Source organism: Leptomonas pyrrhocoris (genome assembly GCF_001293395.1).
Source record: "Leptomonas pyrrhocoris isolate H10 chromosome Unknown, whole genome shotgun sequence".
Lineage (NCBI taxonomy): Eukaryota > Euglenozoa > Kinetoplastea > Trypanosomatida > Trypanosomatidae > Leptomonas > Leptomonas pyrrhocoris.
The window spans coordinates 200,539-224,370 of NW_015438378.1; the positions used below are offsets into that span (position 1 = coordinate 200,539).

The following is a 23,832-nucleotide window of genomic DNA, read 5'->3' on the forward strand; positions in this document are numbered from 1 at the left end:
GTGCGCCGTGGCGTCTTTGATGACGGTGCCTCTTCGCAGGGTACTCTACCAAACGCCCGTGGTGGTGGTGGCGGCGTTCTTTTTTTTTCGAAGGGTGTCTTCCTTCTGTGTGTTTCAAAAATCCTTCTTTTGGTTTTTATTGAAAGCCACCTTGAACTGGCCTGCGCATCATCTATCCGAACAATACTAAGAAGAACAGTGAAGAGAAAGGCGCTGCTCCCCCTTGGAGGAGGAGGAGGAGGAGGCGCCAATTGAATCTTTGAGAGTTGTCTGTCAGCAGCCACGTAGTATTTCGCTCGCTCGCTCTCCAGCACGGGGATAGAGGGGGGGAGGAGGTTGTCGTTGCTGCTCTCAAGGCAAGGATGCTCTCTCTCGCATCCCTCTGGTACGTGAGCATCGTTCAAAACAGTCTTTACAAAGAAAAAGAAGGGGCGATCGTTGCTGTGAGACAGTGTCTCCGTTCGCATGCAGGTCGCACTGCGAACATATATATATATATATATATGTATTACTCTTCAAGTTCTCCTGTCCCAACTTCATCTTTGCCCCGTCGCAAGTCATTGCGGCTCAGCGGCTCGACATACCACAAAAACTCAGGAAGGATACGGCAGTCAGTGTGTGTTTGAAAAAATTGAGGGAGTCACTTCAGCGGGTACAACGAGCGTACCTACATGTCATACCTCTTCCCCCACACACAACCTCCTCAAACGTGACGGGAGGGCATTCTCCTTTTCCCGGCATTTGTCTTTGCTGATCACTTCTGTTTTTTTCTTCAGTATTGTTCTCTCTCACGTTGCCTCGACTCTCCCTCCTTCGTGGAAGTCAAACATGCGTCCTCCATCGCGGCCGTCCGCCTCCTCCAACAACGATGATCGCCGCGGCAATCGTAAACGCAGCGACGACGACGGCGGCGACGGCGGTGGCCTTGTAGGTGCCCTCGTCGTAGGCGCTGTTTTTCTTGCCATCGCCGCTGTGTCGTACTTCAGCAGTAAAGAGCCCGAAGCAGAGGCCGCGTGTGAGAAGGACAGCGGGTACTACACGCTGCCGAAGCGGGGCGACAGGGGGGATGTGGCGAGCGACGACGATGGCGGGAGCCGCTGTGGGGGGTCGAGTTTCGCTGGACCAACGTGCGTGTGCTGCCGTGTGCGGCCGCAGCGCTTCATGTTTGTGAAGTGCCGGCACATTTGTCTGTGTGAGACGTGCTTGATCCGCATGGGTCGCGATTACGAGGACACCAAGCTGCAGGGGAGCTTCGACGGTGCGGTGAAGATGCCGTGTCCGGTGTGTCGACAAGTGAGCTGCGTGGTGGAGACGTACGCGGCTTGAGTGCCTTTTCTCCTTTCTTTTTGCGTTATGGATTATCTATTTACTATGATTGCCTTTACACAATGCTTATGGCGGTCCTCACCCTTCTCTTCGCCTTCTTTTCCGCAGCACTTCGGTGTTGTTTCTTTGCTTCTATTACCTTGTCTTTCTTTCTTTTTTTTAATTCTTTCTGTTTGGTTTGCTTGTGTACGTGCTTCGCTTCTCTTAACGCGCAGCGTGAGGCCGCCTCTCAAATGCTGTTGTACTTCTCGTTGTGGTGGGGGCGGTCATCTTCGTCCCCACCGCGTCTGCTCGTGGAGTGGGTGCTGAGAGAGCACGGCGTCTCAAGCGGAGAATGCGCGGCCCCTGTGCGACACGGCAGGGCGGGACGGGTGCTCCTTCAGCACTCTTCGTCGCGTAGGTTTTCTTTCTCCTCTTTTTCTCCCACGTCCAATTCTGTCGCCTCGCTCCTATTCGTTCTCCTTCTTCCTTTTTCCCCTTCTGTCTCTTTCCTTCTCCCTCTCCGCACGCACGTACGTCACTCTTCGCCGCATGCATTCGCACCAGCAGTAATTCGTGTTTTTCCCGTCTCTGCTTCGCCTTGTTTGGAAAGCGAGAAAAGAGCACTCCTGCGCTGCGCACGCCTTTATCTATCCCTGTCGTCATTACCTGTTTCTTCCTTCTGGTTCCTCACTCCCCCCTCCTCCCCTCCCCCTTCTATCAGAAGCGTTTTAGCTTCCTATATCTGTATGTGTAGCGAAAGAAGGCACTCCGATTTTCTCTGATACGTCTTCTCCCTGTCATCACCTTCACACAGACACACAAATATATATATATATATCTTTATCTGTTTGCGTATTTGTTTGTGCACACGCGATTTACTGTTGGGCCTCAATAGACACCGCTTCTTTATATTTATTATTACTACTATTACTACTGCATCCCGGGGAGGGATACGCGTTGTGGGCGGTGCGAAGGTGTCGTGATCGTGTGTTGATTGCTTGCTTGTTTCGCTGTTTGATGGTGCTTTCTTCACAGTTGTGGCCTCCAACTCTCACGATTATTATTATTATTTATTATTATTGCTGTTGTTCTCTCCTCCCTTCATTTTTTCCTTTTGAAGGGAGTTTCTTCTGTCTTTCCTCTTTGGTCTGTGTTTGAGCGTGTGTGTGTGTGTGTGTGTGTCGTCAACGTTGGTTAGAGAGAAGTTTTTTGCTACCATTTATCACTTGTCCTCTCGCTGCTTCCTCAATCCTCTTTCCTTTTCTTTTCTTGTTGGTTCTCTTCCTCTTCAACACTACTACAACTTTTTGTTTGCAAATCAGAAAAGGACAGGTATAACAGTATATATATATATATATATACTGCCTTCTCGCTCGCTCTCTTTCATTTGTCCTTCCTTTCACCAACGCGTTCTTTTGCGGGGGAATCTCTGGCAACTGCCTCAGGGCCGGGGGGGGTCGCGGATGCAGCTGAACCTCCTCACCGCCGTCGCCGGCTACTACGCAGACTACGTCGACGCGGACGCGCCGCAGCCGTCTGACATTACCGCGTCGCGTTCACGTCCTGCAGCCGCGGCGTCCCTCACGTCGAATCTCTTCCTCCGTTACTGTCAGACTCGAGCGACAACTACAGCAGCAGCAGCAGCAGATCGAAACGCAACCCCGACTCGATGTTCACGTCCGGGCACCCTTTCCAAGGTCTCTTCGTGTTCTACGGACGATGCGGTCTCAGCCGTCGCTACATCGGCGAGTTCCCTCGCGCACAGCGTCCCGCTCGCCTTCAGTGCGGCGCACCCGCTCGCGCGACTGGCAGCTGAGCGCAGCCCTGCCGGGTACCGTAGCGGCGGCCTGCTCATCTGGGACCGTCCGCTGAGCGCTGCAGCGATGTTTCCTGGCGCCTATCACGCACCGCACCGCAATGAATCCCACCCACCTCGCTGGGGTCGGTGGGACAGCGCACGACAGCATGAGGCGAGAGCAGGAGATGTCAGTGGAGAGCACAGCAGCTCTTCCTCTGCCTCGGGTAGTCGCAGCAGCTCGCGATCCTCGTCTGTCGCCGGCTCTTCCGGGACGCAACGCGTGGTGCCACCCGCACCGCTCTTCTTCTCCCAAGCGATGCGTCGCCGCGTTGGCGTCGGCGGGGCGGCACCGGCAGCACTCAACGGCGGTGGTGACGTGGGCGAAGGCACGACGGTGTCTCCGCGTGCTCTGGCGCAGCGGGAGACGTGTGCGCTGCCCGCAACGGCCAAGATTGTCGTGGTGTTGCGGCTGTACGATGTGGAGTATCGCTCGGCACCGTCCAGGCAGCGTACGAGCCGAGGGGGGTATTCGAACGCGGATGACGGCGCCGACTCCGACGCCGACGGCACCGTCTGGCGTATGATGCAGCCTGTGCTGTGGTGGTTGGAGCGCTCTGTGAGACCCGCGGACGATGCAGCGTCTGTCGCGGCGGCCGCACCGCGGGTCACGTCCCAGGTGCCTCCGGCCGACCACCACGATAAAACTGTCGGTAGCGATGCTGACACAACCGAAGGAGGTCGAAGTGCGTCTGTCAGTGGGAGGGCAGCGGAGCCGGACGCTTCCCAAAACCTCTCGTTGTGTTCCTCACCCTCCTCGTCGGGCTCCTCTCCCTCGTGGGATTCAGCGGCGGCGGCGGGGCCACCACCATCACCACCGAAGCTCGCCTGTGCGATCCGCCTTTTCATCTCTCCGTGGGCCATGCCTCGACGACGTCGCCGCCTCGTTGTCGATCTCTGCCACGACAACGACAGCGGCAGTAACAACGGCGACGTCAACCGTCATACATCGCACCCCCCTGCGTCCTCAGAGGTGCGGAGTCGCTGGTGTCCGCAGGCGCTCGTCGAGCTCGGCCTGTGCGGTCCCGGCAGCGACTCCCCCGTCCTCTTCAGCGCCGCGACCTTTCTCGCCGCCCTCGCAGTCAATGCGAGTGACGATGATACCGATAACGACGATGGTGGTGGCAGAGGCAGCACGCGCCGTCACGCAGCGGACGAAGAGGCGCAGCGGCGGCGACGGCGGCTGCACCGTCACCAGCGCAGCACCAGCGGTGCGGTGGTGCCCGCCTTTGGACCGTTCCCTACCCCGCACGTGCCGAGCGGTCCGCAGTGGCCGGGCGGGGGTGGGGGGCGTCGTGGCGTGGCGACGTGGCGCACTCCTGCCTGTGCCACCCTGCACGTTGACGGACACACTGCTATTCATACGAGTACGACGACGGCAGAAGCGCCAGCGTCGGCCGCGTGGTCCGACGAGGAGACGCGTTGGGGGCGGCGCCCGCTGTTGGAGCTTTTCGGCCTCGATGGGGTCTGGGGCAGCTCCGCGGCGGGGCGTAGGATCCGCCGTGATGGCAGTTTGAATGAGACAGAAGAGGACGACGACGACGAAGAAGTGGCGGAAAGGGAAGATAGCGGCAACGGGTTGCCGGGAGCGGGGCGGGCCTGGTCATCGCGCCTTGCACCGCCCCCCTCCCTCCCCGTGCCGCTGCTCCCGCTGCACACCCTCGACTTGAGTTTTCGCGCCGACCTTCGCGACTTGGAGGGTCTCCTCCGCCGCTGGGCCGCCACCGGTCACCTCTCTCGCCTTTCACGCCTCAGCCTGATGGGTTGTATCCAGCTGCGTCGTTTGGACGTGTTGGCCGATATGCCGGCCGACACGCTGGAAGTGTTAAACGTATCCGGCTGTGAGGAGCTGCGTGACCTGCGCGCCGTGCGTCGGCTCGGTGCCCTGCGTTCGCTGAAGGCGACGCAGCTCATGCAGCTGGAGCGGCTTGGGTGGTGGTGGTCGGATGAAGGAGGAGAACACCCAACACACGCTTCATCCAACTCAAATGGAGAGGGTGCGGCGGTAATGGCGTCGTCGCTTTGTTGTCTCCGCCATTTGGTGGAGCTGGACCTCGCCTGCTTCCGTCGGCGTACGCACTGCCTGGAGGATATTGACTGGATCGGGGCGCTGCCCGCGCTGCAGAAGCTGGCCCTCTCCGTGAGCGAGGAGGAGGATCCCGTGCGACAGCCGGTACACATTGCCCGAGACAGAGACTACGCACAGCACGAGACGACGGCACCGGAGTCGCATGGCTTTGCGCGCTTGGCGTGGCTCGCCGGTTGCGGCAATTTGCGCGAGCTGCGTCTTGCCTTCCGCGATGGTCCGCGCGCCGGCACGGCAGGCGGGGCAACGAGGCAGACGCGCGCCTCTTCTTCCCCTCCCCCTCCGCTTCTGCCTTTTCTGGCCGTCGGCTACGCGGAGCATCGTGGTGCCCAAACCACGGACGCCCCGCCCTCCGATTTAGATGTCCTCTCCTTCTGCCCCTTTCCACATCTGCGTGTGGTCGAGCTGATCAAGGCGATTCTGACGGAGCACTTCACTAGCTGGCTCGCGGAAGGGTGTCCGCGGCTGCGTGACGTCGATCTTATCAGCTGCACGGTGCGCTGCTCCGCTGCCGGGTTCCATGAGGCACAGTCAGCGCACCGCGCGGTGCCGCTAGCGACGGTCGCCCCAAGAACCACAACCGCCGCACCGTCCTCGACAATGCAGCACAGCAGTGCGGATCGTCGTGGTCCGCCTGCTCGCGCCCCGCCGCCACTTCCGCCGCCGTCGCTGCGGCATCCTCCCACCCCTTCTCCAACAGCAGCCGGCGTCACGGCAGCTGCGACTCCTCCTCCGTCGCGCGTACCGTCGAACCGCGCGCGCTCCGTCGGACACCGTAACTTTCGCCATGACGGCCACCTCATCCACAACGATCACAACGGCGACAACGGTGACAACGACGGCGAGGACGCGCAGCAGCGCCGCAAGGATGAGCAGTGGTGGTGGTCGCAGCTCTGCCGCCTGCGCCACCTCCGTCGCCTCAGCGTGTACGACCTGGAGGGACTCGCAAGCGGCAGCTCGTTGGACTGGGTCGTCGGCTGCACGGCGCTGCGTCACCTGGGCCTGCGGAAGTGCCGGTGGCTGCTCGACGCGTACGCCGTGCACCGACTGCCGCGGCTGCGCACGCTAAACTTGAACGCAACCGGCATTGACGACCTGACGTTTCTGCGCATGCGAGATGGGACGATGGTGCACGGGCCGCCGCTGTCGCCATCCGGCGCGTCAGCGAGCACGACACACCGCACACACCGAAGGCGCCGAGAGCATCGCGGAGGCGGCGACGACGACGCAGAAGAGGGGCGGCGCGCACGTGCAGGGGGGCGCGAGGCTGCCTGCGACGGTCAGCGGCACTCCGCCGTCTCCTCCCCCTCCCCCTCCCCCCTTGGCTTCTTCCGGCAGCGTCCGCCTGCGCTGAGTCACCTGACGGAGCTCGTGCTGGTGGACTGCGCCTTTCTCTCGGACCTGAGCCCGATCGCTTACCTCACCTCCTGCAGGTCGCTCTTCGCCTCCGACCACCTTGTGACGAGCCTCGACCACCTCGCCACCTGTGTCGCGATGGAGAAGCTGTACCTCATCAACTACGCGAAGCTGACGGACATCGCGGCGCTGCGGTGGCTGTGGCGGCTGCGTGTGGTGTACATCACGCACAGCAGCGTGCGGGACGTGCGTTGGATGGCGCAGCCGGTGACGCCGCGAGTGGAGTTCGTGTCACACAGGTACGGCGCTGACCGCCGCACCAGCAGCAGCGGCAGCAGCAGTGGAAGCGACGAGGCCGACGGCTCCGCTGTCGGACCAACACGCAGAGAGTGGGCGTGCAACGAAGCAGACGACGCAGCGCGCGTCCTGCCGCGGCTGGAGGTGCTCACGTTAGCCTATTCTCGGCTCTTAACGGACGTCAGCGCTCTTGGAGCGTTGCCGCGACTACGCCATTTGGACCTGCGCGAGTGTGTCAACCTCTATCAGCTCGGCTCCAACCGACGCAGCACTAGAACACCCGCAGCGGTGCCGTCGCTATCGTCGACGCGGAGTGCGTCGATGCCCTCATCGCCCTTTGCGTCCTTTTCTTGGAGCCACATTCTACACGGCAGACGAGGGGCGCAGGACAGCAGCAGCAGCAGCAGCGACAACAGCAGGGAGTGGTCCGTGCGCTCCCTCACGACGCTGCCGCTCTCGTGGGCCGGCATCGCAGCAGAACACCTCGTCGCGCACCTGCGTCGCTGGCAATCGACCGCCGTGTCGGGGTGGGTTGCCCGCCGTGATGTCACACCTCCAGCTGGGTCCACGGCGAGTGTGCCAACGTCCTCCACGGGCACACCGACACCACCACCACTTGGGACAGCACATCGACACCCCGTCACCTCTGCGTTGTCCTCCTACCGGCTCCGATCCACTCCGCCAAAGCAAGCCATCACCCAGTGCAGCATCGCTGACCTCGCGCCCACCCTACGCTACTTGAGCCTTTCCGGCTGCAGTGCCGTCGTCGACGCGGCGCCGCTCGGGGAGTTGCATCATCTACAGTACCTGCACGCCGTGTTCACCGGGATTCGCGAGGTGCGGTGGTTGCGGGGGTGCACGTCGCTGAAGGTGTTGGACCTGACGATGGCGCCGTGTTGCACGCCAAGTGCGCAGTCCGCGGCAGCCGTTGCGTTCTTGGCTCGCCTGTCGGACGAGCTGCCGGAGTTGGAGATTGTGAACGGCCGCCCCGTGGAAAGGAACTTCCGCGCGTGGTAGGGGAGAAGGGGCGAAGAGCGGGGGGTGGAACGTGAGGACGCAACGCCCGCTCCTTCCCCGCGCGTAGTGACGTGTTCGTACCTGCGGCGCTTTCCCTGCTGTCTTCCTTTGTGTTTCTCGCATTTCCCATTTTGTCTTTTCTGGTTTCGCCTCATCGGTTGTCTCATTTTTGACTGAACTGGTCGGAAGAAAACGGAAGTTGGCGGTGTCGTTGTTGTTGATGTGCCCGCGTCGTGTACGCAGCTCTGCACGTGCGTTTATTAGAAGAGAATGAAGCGCGAATAGTATTACTATCATAATTCTTTTTATCACTGCGTGGAATGCAGTGCTCTTACGCATCACTGTGATGCCTCACACACTCGCACTCGCACACGCACACACACACGCCGCGGCTCCAGCTCCCTCCCCCTCCTCCTCGTTTACTATTGCTGTCTGCTCAATGGACCACAATTCCTGCTCCTACTTCTCCGTGTTTCGCGCTCCCCCAACTCCTGTCTCCCTCACGCACGACACGCGTGACGCGTCGTCGCGGTCTGCGTTTGCTTTTGTTGTTGTTGTTGTGGTGGTGGTGGTTTTTATCGTCACTACCGCTGCGACACCTGAATTGAAAACAAAAAAAGAGCTGGTCACACCCGGGTACCTGGCCGTGTCACCGCGCAGCATCCCATCGACTCTCTTTACCCTCCCCCACCCCCACTCCCTGTTGGCCTTTCAGCTGCTCCTCGTCACTCCCGCCATCAGCCATCACCGTCTATTCTCTCTCCCTTACTACTACTACTACTATTCCAATTATTGCTATTTGACACTTTCCTTTAATCACTCCCAATACCCGCAGAAAAGAGAAAATGCCGTCCGGAAACGGTTGCCGTGCGAACCAGCGTCGCGAGCGTGAGATGAAGAAGGCGCAAGGCGTCGGTCAGAAGCACTCCGCCGAGGACATCAAGAAACACGAGCAGAGCAAAAATGCGGTGCAGTGCAAGGTGTGTCTGCAGGGCTTTCCCCGTACGGTGCGCCGCGCGGAGTTGGACCAGCACTACGAGAAGCACGAAAAGACAGGCAAGTCGTTCGCGGAGGTGTTCCCGGACTTCGAGCAGTAGGAGCCAATCAACTTTCGATTTTTAAATAAAACAAAAACTCTGTTCTGTGCGTGGGGCTGAGTGCGGTGTGTTGGGCATCTTTCTTCGCTTTTATTGGTTGTTGTTGCCAGTCTGCACGTACAGCCGCAGAACGTTCTGCACAGATGCGCGCAGAGGAGTTTGGAAGGTAAATCATGCAAGGAATCTAGATCTAGGGTTTTTTTGTTTGTTTGTTATCCTCCTCCTGTCGTGTGTTGCTGACAAGCATCACACCCGCGTGCGTTTGATTGGTTTATTTCTTATATAATTTTTTTTGTTCAGCGTTCTTGCTGATGTTGTTTCGTTTTAATAAGACAAGGTGGGCAGGGCAAAAACAACTCTACTTTCTGTGGGTTTTCGTGTGTGTGTGTGTGTGTGTGTATAACGAAAAAAGAAGCACGAATGCGAAGAGAACGACGTCAAATGAGTGTGTGAAAGCGTGGATGCATGTACCCCCCCCCCCCTCTCCCCCCTTTCTGCGACGCAGTGCGGTGTGCTGCCAGTCGACAAGGAGAAGGAGAAGTGCGAGATAATAGAAAAGAAAATATGTGTGTCGTTTGAAGCAGCTCCAAAATGACTCGCTTCAGCTTTACAGCTTTCGGCCAGCGCTGTCGTCAGGGGAGGGTTTCGACTACGCCGCGGTTGTTGTCTATTGTACGGTAGGCGGGCATACTCCTCGCCCCACACGCCACCACCAGCAAAAAAAAAAGAAAGAAAGAAAATGAAACTAAACCGCGTGCCGGTTCAGTCGCCTACGGACTGCGAATCTCGCTGTGTGGCTCACTGACAACCACAACACTCGTAGACACAACAGCACGTGAGCAGCGCGCACGTACTCCCTCTCTGCCTCAGCCAGTGATTGCTGATCATTCTGCGCAGCCTTTCCCCTTAACAGGAGAGCCATTCAGCGCTTTGGTCTCCTTCCTCGTTCTACGCGATTCTTCTTTTCCTTCTTCCATGATTCACCTGCGATTCCCTCTCATTATACTTTTACTCGCACCTCAGCACATTGGTGCGCATTTCAATAAGCTAACTGATCATCTTCCCATCTCTGTTATTTATCTGTTTTCTAACCAGTGAAGTATCAACCGCATACACACAAACGCCCTCGTTCACCATGCCCTCTCCTTCACCCTCCCGCACCGGCAACGGCCATCCGCGCCGCCCTCATCGCACCACGGCACGTGCGGTGCGCCTCGCCGCGGGTGTCCTCCTCGTCGCCCTCCTCTTCGCCGCCCTCGCAGCGCTCAGCGCGGAGGACGCGCACGGGCACCTGCAGCACGTCTGCATCCACGACAAGCTGCAGCAGCGCGTGTTCGACTCCGTGGCGCGGCGCCGCATCGCCCCCCACCTCCTCTCCCGCGTGGGTCTCCCGTACGTCTCCGCTGTCACCCCCGTCACGGCGAGCGTGCAGGCGGCGACCGGCGGCGTGCACTACGCGCTGGCGGGGAGCAGCGCGCCGGACGTGACACGCGCCACCGAGTGGGGCGAACTCCGCGTCACCGTGTCCGCCGACGACCTCACCACCGCGGGCCACCACTGCTCCGCCGTCGGGGAGGTGATCGACAACCACAACGGCAGGAACGTGACGTGCACGGCGGCCGACGTCGTGACGGACGAGAAGCGCGACATCCTGATGAACTACCTCATCCCGCAGGCCCTGCAGCTGCACCGCGAGCGTCTGCAGGTGCGGCAGGTGCGGGGCACGTGGAAGGTCACCAACATGGACGGCAGCATCTGCGGAGGCTTCGTGGTGCCCGCGGCGCACGTGACAGCTGGGGTGCGCGACACCGACTTCGTCCTCTACGTCACCTCCGTGCCCAGCGAGGGCGGTGTGCTGGCGTGGGCCACCGTCTGCCAGGTCTTCTCGGACGACCAGCCGGCCGTCGGCGTCATCAACATCCCTGCGGCGAATATCGCGGAGCGCTATGATCAGTACACGATCCACGTCGTCGCCCACGAGATCGCCCACTCCCTCGGTTTCACTGCCAAGCTCTTTAACAAAACCGGCATCTCCGATTTCGTGCCCGGCATCCGTGGCAAGGACTACGCCGCCCCGGTGATCAACGGCACGACGGTGGTGGCCAAGACACGCGAGCAGTACAACTGCAGCTCCGCCACGTACATGGAGGTGGAGGACTTGGACGGTCCTGGATCTGCCGGCTCGCACTGGAAGATGCGCAACGCACCGGACGAGCTGATGGCGGGTGTGGCGGGGACTGGCTACTACACGGCGCTGACCATGGCTGCGTTCGAGGACCTAGGCTTCTACAAGGCGAACTTCTCGATGGCAGAGACGATGGAGTGGGGTAGGAATGCGGGATGCAGCTTCCTGAACGGCAAGTGTGTGATCGACAACGTGACCCAATTCCCGTCCATGTTCTGCGATCAAAACGAGCAGCTGTTTCGCTGTCATACAGCGCGCATGAGTCTCGGGTCTTGTGCACTGCAGGACTACTATTCTCCCTTGCCCAGCTACTTCCAGTACTTCACCGCACCCAGCGTGGCCGGCCTGTCCCCTTACTACGACTATTGTCCGTTCATCATGCCGTGGACTGTTGGGTCCTGCACGCAGAGTGCCGCCACGGCCACGCCCTTCGTCAGCGCCTTCAACACCTTCTCACCGTCCTCGCGCTGCATCGATGGCGACTTCACGCCAAAGAACAACACCAGTCGCTTCATCAGCGCCTACCTGGGGATGTGCACGAACGTGGCCTGCAATCCCGCCAATCAGACCTACAGCGTCCAGGTGTACGGCAGTGACACGTACATCGCCTGCACCCCGGGCACAGCCATCGAGCTGGACAACGTCAGCGACGCCTTCGAGGCTGGCGGCTACGTCACGTGCCCGCCCTACATCGAGGTGTGTCAGAGCAACGTGCAGGCCGCGCGGGACTACGAGAGCATGGTCGACGGCGGTTCCTCCAGCAGCACCCTCCACCCCACTCCCGTGCAGGACTCCAGCAGCTCTTCGCCGTTCAGCCCTCCCTCCACCCCTCGTCCAGAGGCGGCCTCCAGCAGCAGCAGCAGCAGCAGCAGCGACGGCATTCACGTGATCCCTTTTACTGGAGACGCCGCCAACGACCGCCTCAGCGCGCGCACGGCGGCTGTGGGGCTCCTCGCACTGGCGGTGGCTGCTGTGTGCGTGTGAGCGGCGGGATATCAGACACTCCGTGTGCAGGTCGGCATGGGCGGAGAGAGTCCGTGTGTTTCCCCCTCCTGCCTGCACGCTTTCTTTCCACTGACCTCGGTCTCTAACCTTCATTTTATTGTTTACTATTCATTGACTACTGTACGTATATATATATATATATGTGTGTGTGTGCGCGCGCGCGGATGAATACATCGCAATTCCTAAGATGGCTTCTTTCTTCCCCCCGCCCCTCCCCCCCTCCCTGACCCCTCCGTTTGCTGCCCACACACGCACACACACAGCCAATGCATCTAACATTTAAAGCTCTTCCCACTAATACCTTTTCTTTATAATACACCTCCTTTCATACGTTTGTCGAGGGGCACGAAGCACGTTAACTGTTATTCCTTTCTCTAACGGCGGGCTACACCGATCTATTTTGCTTTGTTGTTCTTTCTCTCTAACCCTCCTCCACTTCGCTGTGAACTGCTAAGTGATGCTTTGACTATTTCATCGTTTGGTTTTTCTTTTTTTAAAAGATCTTCTTCTGTTTTCACACCCACTTTGACAATGTGAACAGATACTTGGCTCACCGTAAGCAACAGCAGCTTCATCCGCCCCGCACGACGGGACTTCCCGCCTCGACGCAGCCTGACTGAGCCTTCTGGCGCATCGCTGCGGGGCTGCGGGGCGGCGAGGTGCAGCGAGACACCGTCTTGGGTGTTCCCCGCCCTCCTCTCTTTTTCTGGTGCTCTCCTCCACGACACCAACCGGTTGCGCCCGCCTTCCGTGAAGGTACCCGTGTCGGAGGGCACCACCTCGCCTCTGTCCGCCCTCTTCGTCGGCGAGCGCTCCTTCGGCGCCGCACGTTGTCCGCTCCCGTGCGTTTGACCTACCTCTTCTGACTCCTCCACCCCCGCCCCCTCCTCCCCCACCGTTTTGTTTTTGGTTTCCCGTTGTGTGATACTGCCCCTTAATGCTTGGAAACGTACGCAGAACGTATCAACCGCATACACACAAACGCCCTCGTTCACCATGCCCTCTCCTTCACCCTCCCGCACCGGCAACGGCCATCCGCGCCGCCCTCATCGCACCACGGCACGTGCGGTGCGCCTCGCCGCGGGTGTCCTCCTCGTCGCCCTCCTCTTCGCCGCCCTCGCAGCGCTCAGCGCGGAGGACGCGCACGGGCACCTGCAGCACGTCTGCATCCACGACAAGCTGCAGCAGCGCGTGTTCGACTCCGTGGCGCGGCGCCGCATCGCCCCCCACCTCCTCTCCCGCGTGGGTCTCCCGTACGTCTCCGCTGTCACCCCCGTCACGGCGAGCGTGCAGGCGGCGACCGGCGGCGTGCACTACGCGCTGGCGGGGAGCAGCGCGCCGGACGTGACACGCGCCACCGAGTGGGGCGAACTCCGCGTCACCGTGTCCGCCGACGACCTCACCACCGCGGGCCACCACTGCTCCGCCGTCGGGGAGGTGATCGACAACCACAACGGCAGGAACGTGACGTGCACGGCGGCCGACGTCGTGACGGACGAGAAGCGCGACATCCTGATGAACTACCTCATCCCGCAGGCCCTGCAGCTGCACCGCGAGCGTCTGCAGGTGCGGCAGGTGCGGGGCACGTGGAAGGTCACCAACATGGACGGCAGCATCTGCGGAGGCTTCGTGGTGCCCGCGGCGCACGTGACAGCTGGGGTGCGCGACACCGACTTCGTCCTCTACGTCACCTCCGTGCCCAGCGAGGGCGGTGTGCTGGCGTGGGCCACCGTCTGCCAGGTCTTCTCGGACGACCAGCCGGCCGTCGGCGTCATCAACATCCCTGCGGCGAATATCGCGGAGCGCTATGATCAGTACACGATCCACGTCGTCGCCCACGAGATCGCCCACTCCCTCGGTTTCACTGCCAAGCTCTTTAACAAAACCGGCATCTCCGATTTCGTGCCCGGCATCCGTGGCAAGGACTACGCCGCCCCGGTGATCAACGGCACGACGGTGGTGGCCAAGACACGCGAGCAGTACAACTGCAGCTCCGCCACGTACATGGAGGTGGAGGACTTGGACGGTCCTGGATCTGCCGGCTCGCACTGGAAGATGCGCAACGCACCGGACGAGCTGATGGCGGGTGTGGCGGGGACTGGCTACTACACGGCGCTGACCATGGCTGCGTTCGAGGACCTAGGCTTCTACAAGGCGAACTTCTCGATGGCAGAGACGATGGAGTGGGGTAGGAATGCGGGATGCAGCTTCCTGAACGGCAAGTGTGTGATCGACAACGTGACCCAATTCCCGTCCATGTTCTGCGATCAAAACGAGCAGCTGTTTCGCTGTCATACAGCGCGCATGAGTCTCGGGTCTTGTGCACTGCAGGACTACTATTCTCCCTTGCCCAGCTACTTCCAGTACTTCACCGCACCCAGCGTGGCCGGCCTGTCCCCTTACTACGACTATTGTCCGTTCATCATGCCGTGGACTGTTGGGTCCTGCACGCAGAGTGCCGCCACGGCCACGCCCTTCGTCAGCGCCTTCAACACCTTCTCACCGTCCTCGCGCTGCATCGATGGCGACTTCACGCCAAAGAACAACACCAGTCGCTTCATCAGCGCCTACCTGGGGATGTGCACGAACGTGGCCTGCAATCCCGCCAATCAGACCTACAGCGTCCAGGTGTACGGCAGTGACACGTACATCGCCTGCACCCCGGGCACAGCCATCGAGCTGGACAACGTCAGCGACGCCTTCGAGGCTGGCGGCTACGTCACGTGCCCGCCCTACATCGAGGTGTGTCAGAGCAACGTGCAGGCCGCGCGGGACTACGAGAGCATGGTCGACGGCGGTTCCTCCAGCAGCACCCTCCACCCCACTCCCGTGCAGGACTCCAGCAGCTCTTCGCCGTTCAGCCCTCCCTCCACCCCTCGTCCAGAGGCGGCCTCCAGCAGCAGCAGCAGCAGCAGCAGCGACGGCATTCACGTGATCCCTTTTACTGGAGACGCCGCCAACGACCGCCTCAGCGCGCGCACGGCGGCTGTGGGGCTCCTCGCACTGGCGGTGGCTGCTGTGTGCGTGTGAGCGGCGGGATATCAGACACTCCGTGTGCAGGTCGGCATGGGCGGAGAGAGTCCGTGTGTTTCCCCCTCCTGCCTGCACGCTTTCTTTCCACTGACCTCGGTCTCTAACCTTCATTTTATTGTTTACTATTCATTGACTACTGTACGTATATATATATATATATGTGTGTGTGTGCGCGCGCGCGGATGAATACATCGCAATTCCTAAGATGGCTTCTTTCTTCCCCCCGCCCCTCCCCCCCTCCCTGACCCCTCCGTTTGCTGCCCACACACGCACACACACAGCCAATGCATCTAACATTTAAAGCTCTTCCCACTAATACCTTTTCTTTATAATACACCTCCTTTCATACGTTTGTCGAGGGGCACGAAGCACGTTAACTGTTATTCCTTTCTCTAACGGCGGGCTACACCGATCTATTTTGCTTTGTTGTTCTTTCTCTCTAACCCTCCTCCACTTCGCTGTGAACTGCTAAGTGATGCTTTGACTATTTCATCGTTTGGTTTTTCTTTTTTTAAAAGATCTTCTTCTGTTTTCACACCCACTTTGACAATGTGAACAGATACTTGGCTCACCGTAAGCAACAGCAGCTTCATCCGCCCCGCACGACGGGACTTCCCGCCTCGACGCAGCCTGACTGAGCCTTCTGGCGCATCGCTGCGGGGCGGCGAGGTGCAGCGAGACACCGTCTTGGGTGTTCCCCTCCCCCCTCGCTCGACGTCCTTCACTTCGGCGTTGCTATTCCTGCCTTCTGCTCGTTTGACGAGGGCTCATGCGACTCACCTGGACGAGAGTGCTGTATGTTGTTGGCTACTTCTCCCTTTCACTGCGCACTTTCTTCTCTCCCTCTCTCTCTCTCTCTGGCCACGTCGTTCTATTACTGTTTGGTTTATTCCTGTTTTTCGAATGACATAGCCAACTTATCCTTCACTTGTTTCTGCAAAGGAGGGGACGGATTATTTGTTGTTGTTCTTCTTCCCTCCCTCTTCCTCCTTCATAGATCTTCAACGCGCGCCTTCCGGCCAAGCAGTAACACTTTTGTTAGGCACATGCGCCACACACCAGATGCCGTGGCCGCCGTTCCGCGCTTACGCGCCGTGTTGGGGCAGTCGGGCTCTGCGTCCAGCACGTTGTGACTCCACGTGTCTCGCGATACGCAAGCACCGCGGTGTCTTCGCGCTGATCCGCTCGCCTCCGCACGCCCTCACCGTCGCCGCGGTGTGTCTCAGCGTTGCACATTCCCTTCCCAAAATCCTCTTTCAACGTTGTCTTGGCAGCTTTTCTATGGAAGAGCGTTGGCGCCCTTTATCGTTTTCTTTTTGGAGCTCGTCTCGGCATTTTGCAGCGGCGCGCCCGCCACGTTGTTCGACGTGCGATGTAGCGCTCTGTGCCGCTGGGGAAGGGCAGACACACGGAGTATGCGGTATCACGTCGAAGGACGCGGACGAGGATGGTGCGCTATCAGCCGCTCGTCTGCACGCCCTGCCTCAGGACCACTTAACTAAGAGCAACTGGCTGCCGAGCGCGGCGTCCGCGCTTGTCGACGCGGCGGTTGCACCACACGCCCCGTCAGAGGAAGAGGCAATACTTCTGGAGGAGACACGTGACGATGCTCCCCTTCCCATCAGAAATCTTTTCTGTGCACCGGCCGAAGCGCTGCGACAACCTTTGGGGACTGAAGGGAACGACGGGGCAGGAGGCAGCGACGATGATGAGGCGATGCTGCTGGACTTCTTCGACGGTCTCCTTACCCCAGATGGAGGGGAGCCGGCCGAGGAGGTGGACGCCAACGCCGCCTCGACACCGGCCGATCAGGCAAACCATCGCAGTCAGAACGGGAAAGCAGCCCAGACAACGGACACCACGGCAGTAGCAGCAGCAGCAGCAGCTCTGTCTTCCCTGCCCGTCACGGCCGGTGCGGAGCCGCCGCTGTTGCTAGACAAGTTTCAAGCCCACGCGGTCGACCTCGCCTTACAAGGCCGCAATCTTTTTATCACCGGTGGCGCCGGCACAGGCAAGTCGCGGACGCTGCACCACATAGTTGCTGCCTTGCGGGCTCGTGAATTGGCGGAGTTCACCGCGCTGCAGCGGGCGTCGGCCGCAGCACCGATGTCAGCAGACAATCACGCAACGTCAGAAGCTGACGCGGCCAGAGATGCGCAAGACAGCAGCAGCAGCAGCAGCCAACACCGCTTTCCACACCCCACCACGAGCACAGTGGAGCGCACTTGTCAGCCGAATAAAAAATATTATTCACAGAACAATCGCGGGCAGCCCTACAGCGCAATCTACGTGACAGCCACCACGGGCCTTGCTGCGGTGCAACTAAGCGGCGCCACCATTCACAGCTTCTCCGGCATCGGTCACGGCACCGCGTCCCCCCAGACGCTTGTTCGTCGCATTCGCAAATCGCACAGGGAGGCCAGGCGCTGGAAGCACTGCCGTGTGCTGATCATCGACGAGATCAGCATGTTGGAGGCTAGCGTGTTCGAAGCGCTCGACTACGTCGCCCGGCGCATGCGTCGGCAGGCCAGTGTGCCCTTTGGTGGAATCCAAGTGATCCTGTGTGGTGACTTCCACCAACTTGCGCCGATCACGTCCAAGAAGAGCGCATGGCAGGCCACTGGTCCCGGCGCGACGGCCACGTTGTCACCCCCGGCTGCCCCCGCGACCTCGTCTTTGCAGCAGCAGCAGAAGCAGCCCTTTGTCATTTCCAACCTCGACACGTTCCTCGCGGCGTCGGCGAAGGACACGCAGAAGCCACCGTCGAAACGGCGCGGCCGGTCCGCAAATAATACGGCGGAGACGGCAGCGCAGGAGAGCGCCGCTGCAGAAGCCTTCGCGCATGCCGTCGGGTGCTTCTACGCCTTCCAGACGGTAGCCTGGCAGCGGCTGCAGCTGTGGCCGGTCGTGCTGCCACTCCCCCATCGGCAGGCCAGCGACACGTCCTTCCAACGCATCCTTCACGAGGTGCGCCGCGGCGAGCTCTCGCTTGAGGGCTGCCGCGCATTAGCGAGCCGCAGTGTCATCGAGTGCTTTCGCGGTCCAGACGCGACGGGGCGGATGCCACCACCGACGCTGCGCTTCACTACGAGGGGGGCGTCGCTGCCGTCGTGTGCAGCTCTGGCCATTCGCCTCTGCGCCACCAACAGCGCCGTTGACGCCCGCAACGCCTTCTTCTTCGCCCAGCTCCCTCCGCATACACCGTGCGCCAATGCCCTGCACCCGCCTCACGATACGGCATCGCCGTGCCACGTCTACCACGCCGTGGACTCGCAGGTGACGGAGCAGCAGCTTGCACACGGTCTGCGCCGAGGCAGCACGGCAGCGGAGACGCACGGTCGCTGGTCGACGGCTGCATCGGCGCCCGCGCAAGACCTGCACTTACCCGAATCGATCGCCTTGAAGATCGGCGCGCGAGTGCTCCTAGTGAGCAACGTCGCCCCGCGCTTCCACCTCGTGAACGGCTCTGTGGGGGAGGTGGTCGGCTTCTTGCATCCGTTGGAGATGGCCGCGCTGGTGAACTCGGTCATGCGTCGACGCCTCCGCCGCCCTCGCCGTTCTCGCCGGGGCGACAGGAATCGCGCAGGCGGCAACGCAGAAACGGAAGAAGACGGCGACAGCGGGGAATCGCCGGCGTGGGTGAGCGACCTCCGCCGGCGTGGCGGCTTCAGCCCCGACAACGATGACGACATCACGCACTGTGTGGAGACGTCACAGGCAACTCCGTTTTCCAACCTGTGGTGGAAGATGGTGAAGTCAGCGCCGCCTTCCTCGTCGTCAAATGATCGTGAGGCATCGCGGTGGCCACGCCGCAGGTATGCGGACGTTGAAGACGATGGCATCCGCTATGAAACCCTCTTTCCTTCGAACTACTGCACCGATCTTTTACGCAATACGCGGCCTCCCTCAGCGCCTTCTTCCTTCACCACCTCGTCGGTGTCACGCGATTGCCACGACGCACGTCACGGTTCACCTGGCACACCGACCTCGAGGGTGGTGGACGACGCGTGGGAAGGGCGGCCGTGGGAACGCTGCCTCCGCGATCTCACCCCCGCCGAACGGCATCAAGCGCAGCTGCCCATTGTCCGCTTCGAGCCCTTCTCTTCCTCCTCATCGACCTCTTCTTCCACTCCTTCTGCTCCGTCTCCCAGCAAGGGCGGTGCGACGTACGCGATGGTGGCGCCGTACTGCCACTCCAACAATGACGGTGACGGTGCCGTTGGACCGCGTACAGCGGACGAGACAGCGACAGCGGTGGGGCCCATCCACGGCGAGGGCTTGGCCTCCCGTACGCAGCTACCGTTGCGTTACGCGTGGGCGCTGACGGTGCACAAGTCGCAGGGACTTACCTTGCACCCCGTGCAGGTGGATATGGCGAAGATTCGTTCTGTTGGGCAGGCGTACGTTGCGCTAAGTCGTGCCCCGTCGCTGGATCAGCTGTACATCCTGAACTTCAACCCTGCGGCGATCGCGGCCTCGCCGATGGTGAAGGCATTCTACGACTCACTGGTGGTGCCCCGTTACAATGGCGGCACCGTGGCGTGACCGAGGCGTGCCGCTGTTTCTTTTTCTGCTGTGTGTGTCTCTCTCCCGCACACGTTGGAGATCACCAACCTGCTTTTCGTCCTTCACCCGGCTCAGGCTACCTCTTCAGAAACGACAACAGATTGTTATTACTATGATGGGAGACGAAAAAAGGACAGCCATCAAGGCGACTGAGGGAACCGATGAAGCGAGACCATGCGGTCGTTTCATGGTGTGTGTGTTCTTCTTCCTCTCCACTCACCATACCTGTTCCTCGGCGCCGAGAAGCGTCAGGGCAGTCGTTGCTGACTCGCCTTTATTTCCCCTTACCCTAACTGTCTTCTTCGTGCTTTCTACGCTGTTCTCACCTCCTCGCCTCTACCACCACCGCCCTTTCCCCTCCCTCGTACGTGCGACCCATCGGACAGCATATTACCCCATCTCTTCGTTCTCCTCTGCTTCCTCTTTCTTTGCGAGCACTCCTCCTTCTTCCACTCCTCGTAGAAGAGCGCGCGAGAGAGAGCGACGGTGACACCGGTGAACTCCCTCTCCCAGGCGCTCGTTCTGATCGAACGACGTCGATTCCGGATTCCACGCAGACGAAGAAAAAAGGGCTTTTCGTTTTCCATATTTGTTTCTATGTAACTGTTGTGGTGGTTGCTCCTATTATTTTCTTTCGATAATCTCCGTCTCTTCCTCACCGCAAGCAACGATGCACAAGAGCAACCAAGAGCTGAGCGTGCCGAAGATCGTCGGCGACTTTAAGGTGTACAACGTCAGCGGCTCCCCCTTCGAGGTTCCCACCAAGTACACCCTTCTCAAGATTCTCGGCATGGGGGCCTACGGCATCGCCTGCAGCTGCCTCGACAACGAGACGGGCGAAAAGGTTTCCATTAAGAAGTGCCGCGACATCTTCCGCGACGTCGAGGACGGCAAGCGCGTGCTGCGCGAAATCGATATGATGCGCTTCTTCCACCACGAGAATTTGCTGAACGTGCTGACCATCCTGCCGCCGCTAAAAGGAGACTACAACACCTTTGAGGACGTGTACGTGGTGACCCCGCTAATGGATGTGGACATGAACGTGGTGCTTCGCTCCCGGCAGGTGCTCGAGGAGTCGCACATGCAGTACTTTGTTTATCAAATTCTGCGCGGTCTCAAGTACCTGCACAGCGCCAACGTCGCGCACCGCGATTTGAAGCCAGCGAACCTGGTCACGAACATCTCGTGCGAACTGAAGATCATCGACTTCGGCCTGAGTCGCAGCGTCGACGTGCCCTTCTCGGAGTTAACGGACTACGTCATCACGCGCTGGTACCGCCCACCGGAACTGCTGCTGGAGAACACGAACTACTCCACCGCGGTGGATATTTGGTCGGTCGGCTGCATCTTCGCTGAGATGTACAACCGCAAGCCCATCTTCCCGGGCCGCAACACGATGGACCAATTGCGCATGATCGCCCAGCACATCGGCAAGCCGCCGGCCGGCATCGTTGAGCACAAGGAGGCGCTGGAGAAGCTGAAGGAGCTGCCTGAGGGAACGCTCAACATCCCGAAGCTGGTGCCGGGGCTGGCCGGGAACAAGGATGGCATAGACTTCCTCGCCAAGATGTGGACGCTAGACCCCAGCAAGCGGCCCTCCGCGGCCGACATGCTCGCCCACCCGTTCCTCGCCCACCTGCACGACGAGGAGGACGAGCCGGTCTGCCCGCGGCCATTTGATTGGGTGCACGAGCGCCACTCCATGGGCGTACCGGAGCTGCGGCGAGCTTTCTGGGGAGACATCGTAGACTACAACGCCGCCCTGGCGCACGCCACGCCGCCTGCTCGGGGCAACGGTGGCGGTGGTCGTACCTCGCACCATCACTGACGAGGGTGTGGGGGGAGGGAAGGAAAATGGAAGCGACGTCTAGTATTCGTTTTCTTTTTTGTAGAACACTATAAAAAGCCTGCCTGGCCGCTGCCTTCCTGCCTGAGCGCTGGTTGCCTGCTTGTTTTTTGTGGGGGCTGGAGGTGCTCTTTCGTTACCTCGGCCTTTCTGGCGTTGTCGATCGGTGAGTGGGACTACTCCATACCGTGGATTGATTCTGTTCGTTCGTTTACCTTTATGATTTTTCTTTTCTTTTCTTCGTTGACGTACATGTATACACACACACACACACATATATATATATATATAGCTGATCCATCGCAAATGTGGGAAGGGAGAGTCGAACGTGTGTGTGTGTGTGTGTATGATCGTGGAAAACGGATGTAGTTTACTGATATATATGTATTCCCCAACACGGCCTTCTCTCTCTCTCTCCCCCACGCACACATTGTCCCTCATGGAGAAGTTTTTTTTTTCTTTTCGTTTGTTCCCAATTTATCCGGTCTTTAACGTGTGTCGAGGTTGGTGCGAAACCACACACATACACACACACACACACACACACACACACACACACATGTGCGTCACTCGAGGGAGTTGTGTACCGCAATGTCCCTCTTCTACTTCTTCAATGCTGATGATTGTTGATTTCCTCTCCACGGCGCCTTGGTGTGCGCGCTTTTGGATTTTCTGTTTTATGATTAACGTGTCGTTCTTTCCTGTATGTTTGTTTTTTGGGGGGAGGGTTGTCCGCGTGCGTGCGTGTGTGTGTGTGTGTGCAGGTGAAGGTGCTCTTCATTGCCGTACATCGCGACATTCAAAAGACGCGTGCGTGCGTGCGTGCGTGTCCTTGCTGGCCGTGCTGTCGTCGTTCTCTGCTCGCTTCATCATAGTTTTCTTTTTCCGTCCTTTTCTTTTGCTATGCTTTTTTGCTTGAGTGTTGGTGGTGATGCCGTTTTTTTTTTTTCTTTCCTCTCTTCTTTCCTCGGGGATGCCTTCGGGTCAGCACTGCAGATATTGCTCTATTACGATGGCGATGGCGATGGCGATGGCCCCTCTTCTTTCGCGCGCTCTGCTGCGAGTGAAAAGAAAGGAAATGAAAGGACAAAGAAGCCGACATTGTCGTTCTGCGAGTCGTACGTTGCGCTCTCTCACTCTCTCCTCCGTTCTCTCTCTCTCTTCGAACTACTTATGCTTTTTTTTCTTGTTTCATTTATTCATCAATATCGTTTGTTCTTCGTCTTCTTTCTCTCTTTTTTGTTTGTAGTCCCGTGTGAGTGTTGTGGCTGTCGCTCCCTGCGTCCTCAACACCGCGACGCCCACAATTGTCCTTCGTACATCGCACAGTTGTTGTGTGTCGGTGTGGGTGTAAGCGTAAACGCCTTTTGAGAGTTGCGTCACGCGAGCGATCTTCTTTCTGTTGTTAGAAGAGAAAACAAAAAAAAGTACTGCAACGTCGTCTCGCAGTGTTTGGCGTATCACGGGAGGTTGTGATGGGACGCCAAAAGGCAGTAGCACGCGAGAGGAGGGAGGGGGAAGGGGGGGGGGGTGCAGGAGTGGCCGCGAGGTTCGAAGGAGTTGACGCATTACCCCTTCGTGCGTCGGTGTGTCTGGGTCTCAACCCCCTTGTTGTTTTCGTTGGAGACGAAATGGAAAGAGAAACTTAATAATAACGATAAACCAGCGCTCGCGCGTACTCGGTAGTGAAGGCAGATGCGGTGCAGGCTATACACAAGGACGTTTGAGGGGTGATAAAGCGAAGAATTCAATGTTGTTTATGTATGGACGTAGGTGTGTGTGTGTGTGTGTGGGTGGGTGGGTGGGTGTTTCTTTTATGTTTCATTTTTTCTTTTAATGAAAAGCGTCGATATGTAAGCATGCAGACAGAGAAAGAAAAAAACAGAAGGTAATTTCCAGAAAGAAAGGTGAGCGGAATGGGCTTTAGCGGCCGTCTCTCGCGCTCTCCATGGTAAAAGGAGAAACAAGAGAAGCTGGAAAGAAAATAACATAGCGCGATGCTGCTCTTCTGACGGAACGTATATATACATGTATACATTACGCTGCGCCGAATTGTGAAGGCAGAGCGACGCGTGTTCGTAAGCGACGGCGGATGGCTCTTATTTGTGTTGTTGCTGCTCTCTGCGTCTTCCAGCGCGTTTCCTCTTTGGTCGAATACCGCTGAATTCGTCCTCTTCGTAC

At 59.2% G+C, this 23,832-nt stretch overlaps 7 protein-coding genes across 13 annotated transcripts; all 7 read left to right on the forward strand.

The window, feature by feature from the left end:
* Positions 1 to 518: 518 nt before the first annotated feature.
* On the forward strand, positions 519 to 1,326 carry ABB37_08108 (hypothetical protein; the record flags this gene model as incomplete). Of its 5 annotated transcripts, none has more annotated exons than XM_015806990.1 (1): positions 519 to 1,326. In XM_015806990.1, exon 1 carries the CDS (start codon positions 829 to 831, stop codon positions 1,324 to 1,326), a length of 498 nt encoding a protein of 165 aa, XP_015654385.1. In that variant the 5' UTR covers positions 519 to 828. The 5 variants fall into 5 exon arrangements, with proteins under 5 accessions (XP_015654385.1, XP_015654386.1, XP_015654387.1 ...); XM_015806991.1 differs by having other exon boundaries at positions 556 to 1,326; XM_015806992.1 differs by having other exon boundaries at positions 570 to 1,326.
* Positions 1,327 to 2,771: 1,445 nt separating this feature from the next.
* On the forward strand, positions 2,772 to 7,919 carry ABB37_08109 (hypothetical protein; the record flags this gene model as incomplete). Its single annotated transcript, XM_015806995.1, has 1 exon — positions 2,772 to 7,919. One exon carries the CDS (start codon positions 2,772 to 2,774, stop codon positions 7,917 to 7,919), a length of 5,148 nt encoding a protein of 1,715 aa, XP_015654390.1.
* A 618-nt stretch (positions 7,920 to 8,537) lies between these two features.
* Positions 8,538 to 9,016, forward strand: ABB37_08110 (hypothetical protein; the record flags this gene model as incomplete). Of its 2 annotated transcripts, none has more annotated exons than XM_015806996.1 (1): positions 8,538 to 9,016. In XM_015806996.1, exon 1 carries the CDS (start codon positions 8,765 to 8,767, stop codon positions 9,014 to 9,016), a length of 252 nt encoding a protein of 83 aa, XP_015654391.1. In that variant the 5' UTR covers positions 8,538 to 8,764. The 2 variants fall into 2 exon arrangements, with proteins under 2 accessions (XP_015654391.1, XP_015654392.1); XM_015806997.1 differs by having other exon boundaries at positions 8,633 to 9,016.
* A 1,135-nt stretch (positions 9,017 to 10,151) lies between these two features.
* ABB37_08111 (GP63 leishmanolysin) lies at positions 10,152 to 12,185 on the forward strand (the record flags this gene model as incomplete). Its single annotated transcript, XM_015806998.1, has 1 exon — positions 10,152 to 12,185. The coding sequence occupies one exon, from the start codon at positions 10,152 to 10,154 to the stop codon at positions 12,183 to 12,185; it is 2,034 nt and encodes a 677-aa protein (XP_015654393.1).
* Positions 12,186 to 13,161: 976 nt separating this feature from the next.
* ABB37_08112 (GP63 leishmanolysin) lies at positions 13,162 to 15,236 on the forward strand (the record flags this gene model as incomplete). The annotated part of the gene is made up of 1 exon (XM_015806999.1): positions 13,162 to 15,236. Exon 1 carries the CDS (start codon positions 13,203 to 13,205, stop codon positions 15,234 to 15,236), a length of 2,034 nt encoding a protein of 677 aa, XP_015654394.1. The 5' UTR covers positions 13,162 to 13,202.
* A 913-nt stretch (positions 15,237 to 16,149) lies between these two features.
* Positions 16,150 to 19,784, forward strand: ABB37_08113 (putative mitochondrial DNA repair and recombination helicase protein PIF5; the record flags this gene model as incomplete). The annotated part of the gene is made up of 1 exon (XM_015807000.1): positions 16,150 to 19,784. Exon 1 carries the CDS (start codon positions 16,302 to 16,304, stop codon positions 19,782 to 19,784), a length of 3,483 nt encoding a protein of 1,160 aa, XP_015654395.1. The 5' UTR covers positions 16,150 to 16,301.
* Positions 19,785 to 20,189: 405 nt separating this feature from the next.
* On the forward strand, positions 20,190 to 21,633 carry ABB37_08114 (mitogen-activated protein kinase (MPK3); the record flags this gene model as incomplete). 2 transcript variants are annotated; one of them, XM_015807001.1, is made up of 1 exon in its annotated part: positions 20,190 to 21,633. In XM_015807001.1, exon 1 carries the CDS (start codon positions 20,476 to 20,478, stop codon positions 21,631 to 21,633), a length of 1,158 nt encoding a protein of 385 aa, XP_015654396.1. In that variant the 5' UTR covers positions 20,190 to 20,475. The 2 variants fall into 2 exon arrangements, with proteins under 2 accessions (XP_015654396.1, XP_015654397.1); XM_015807002.1 differs by having other exon boundaries at positions 20,266 to 21,633.
* Between the last annotated feature and the right edge of the window lie 2,199 nt (positions 21,634 to 23,832).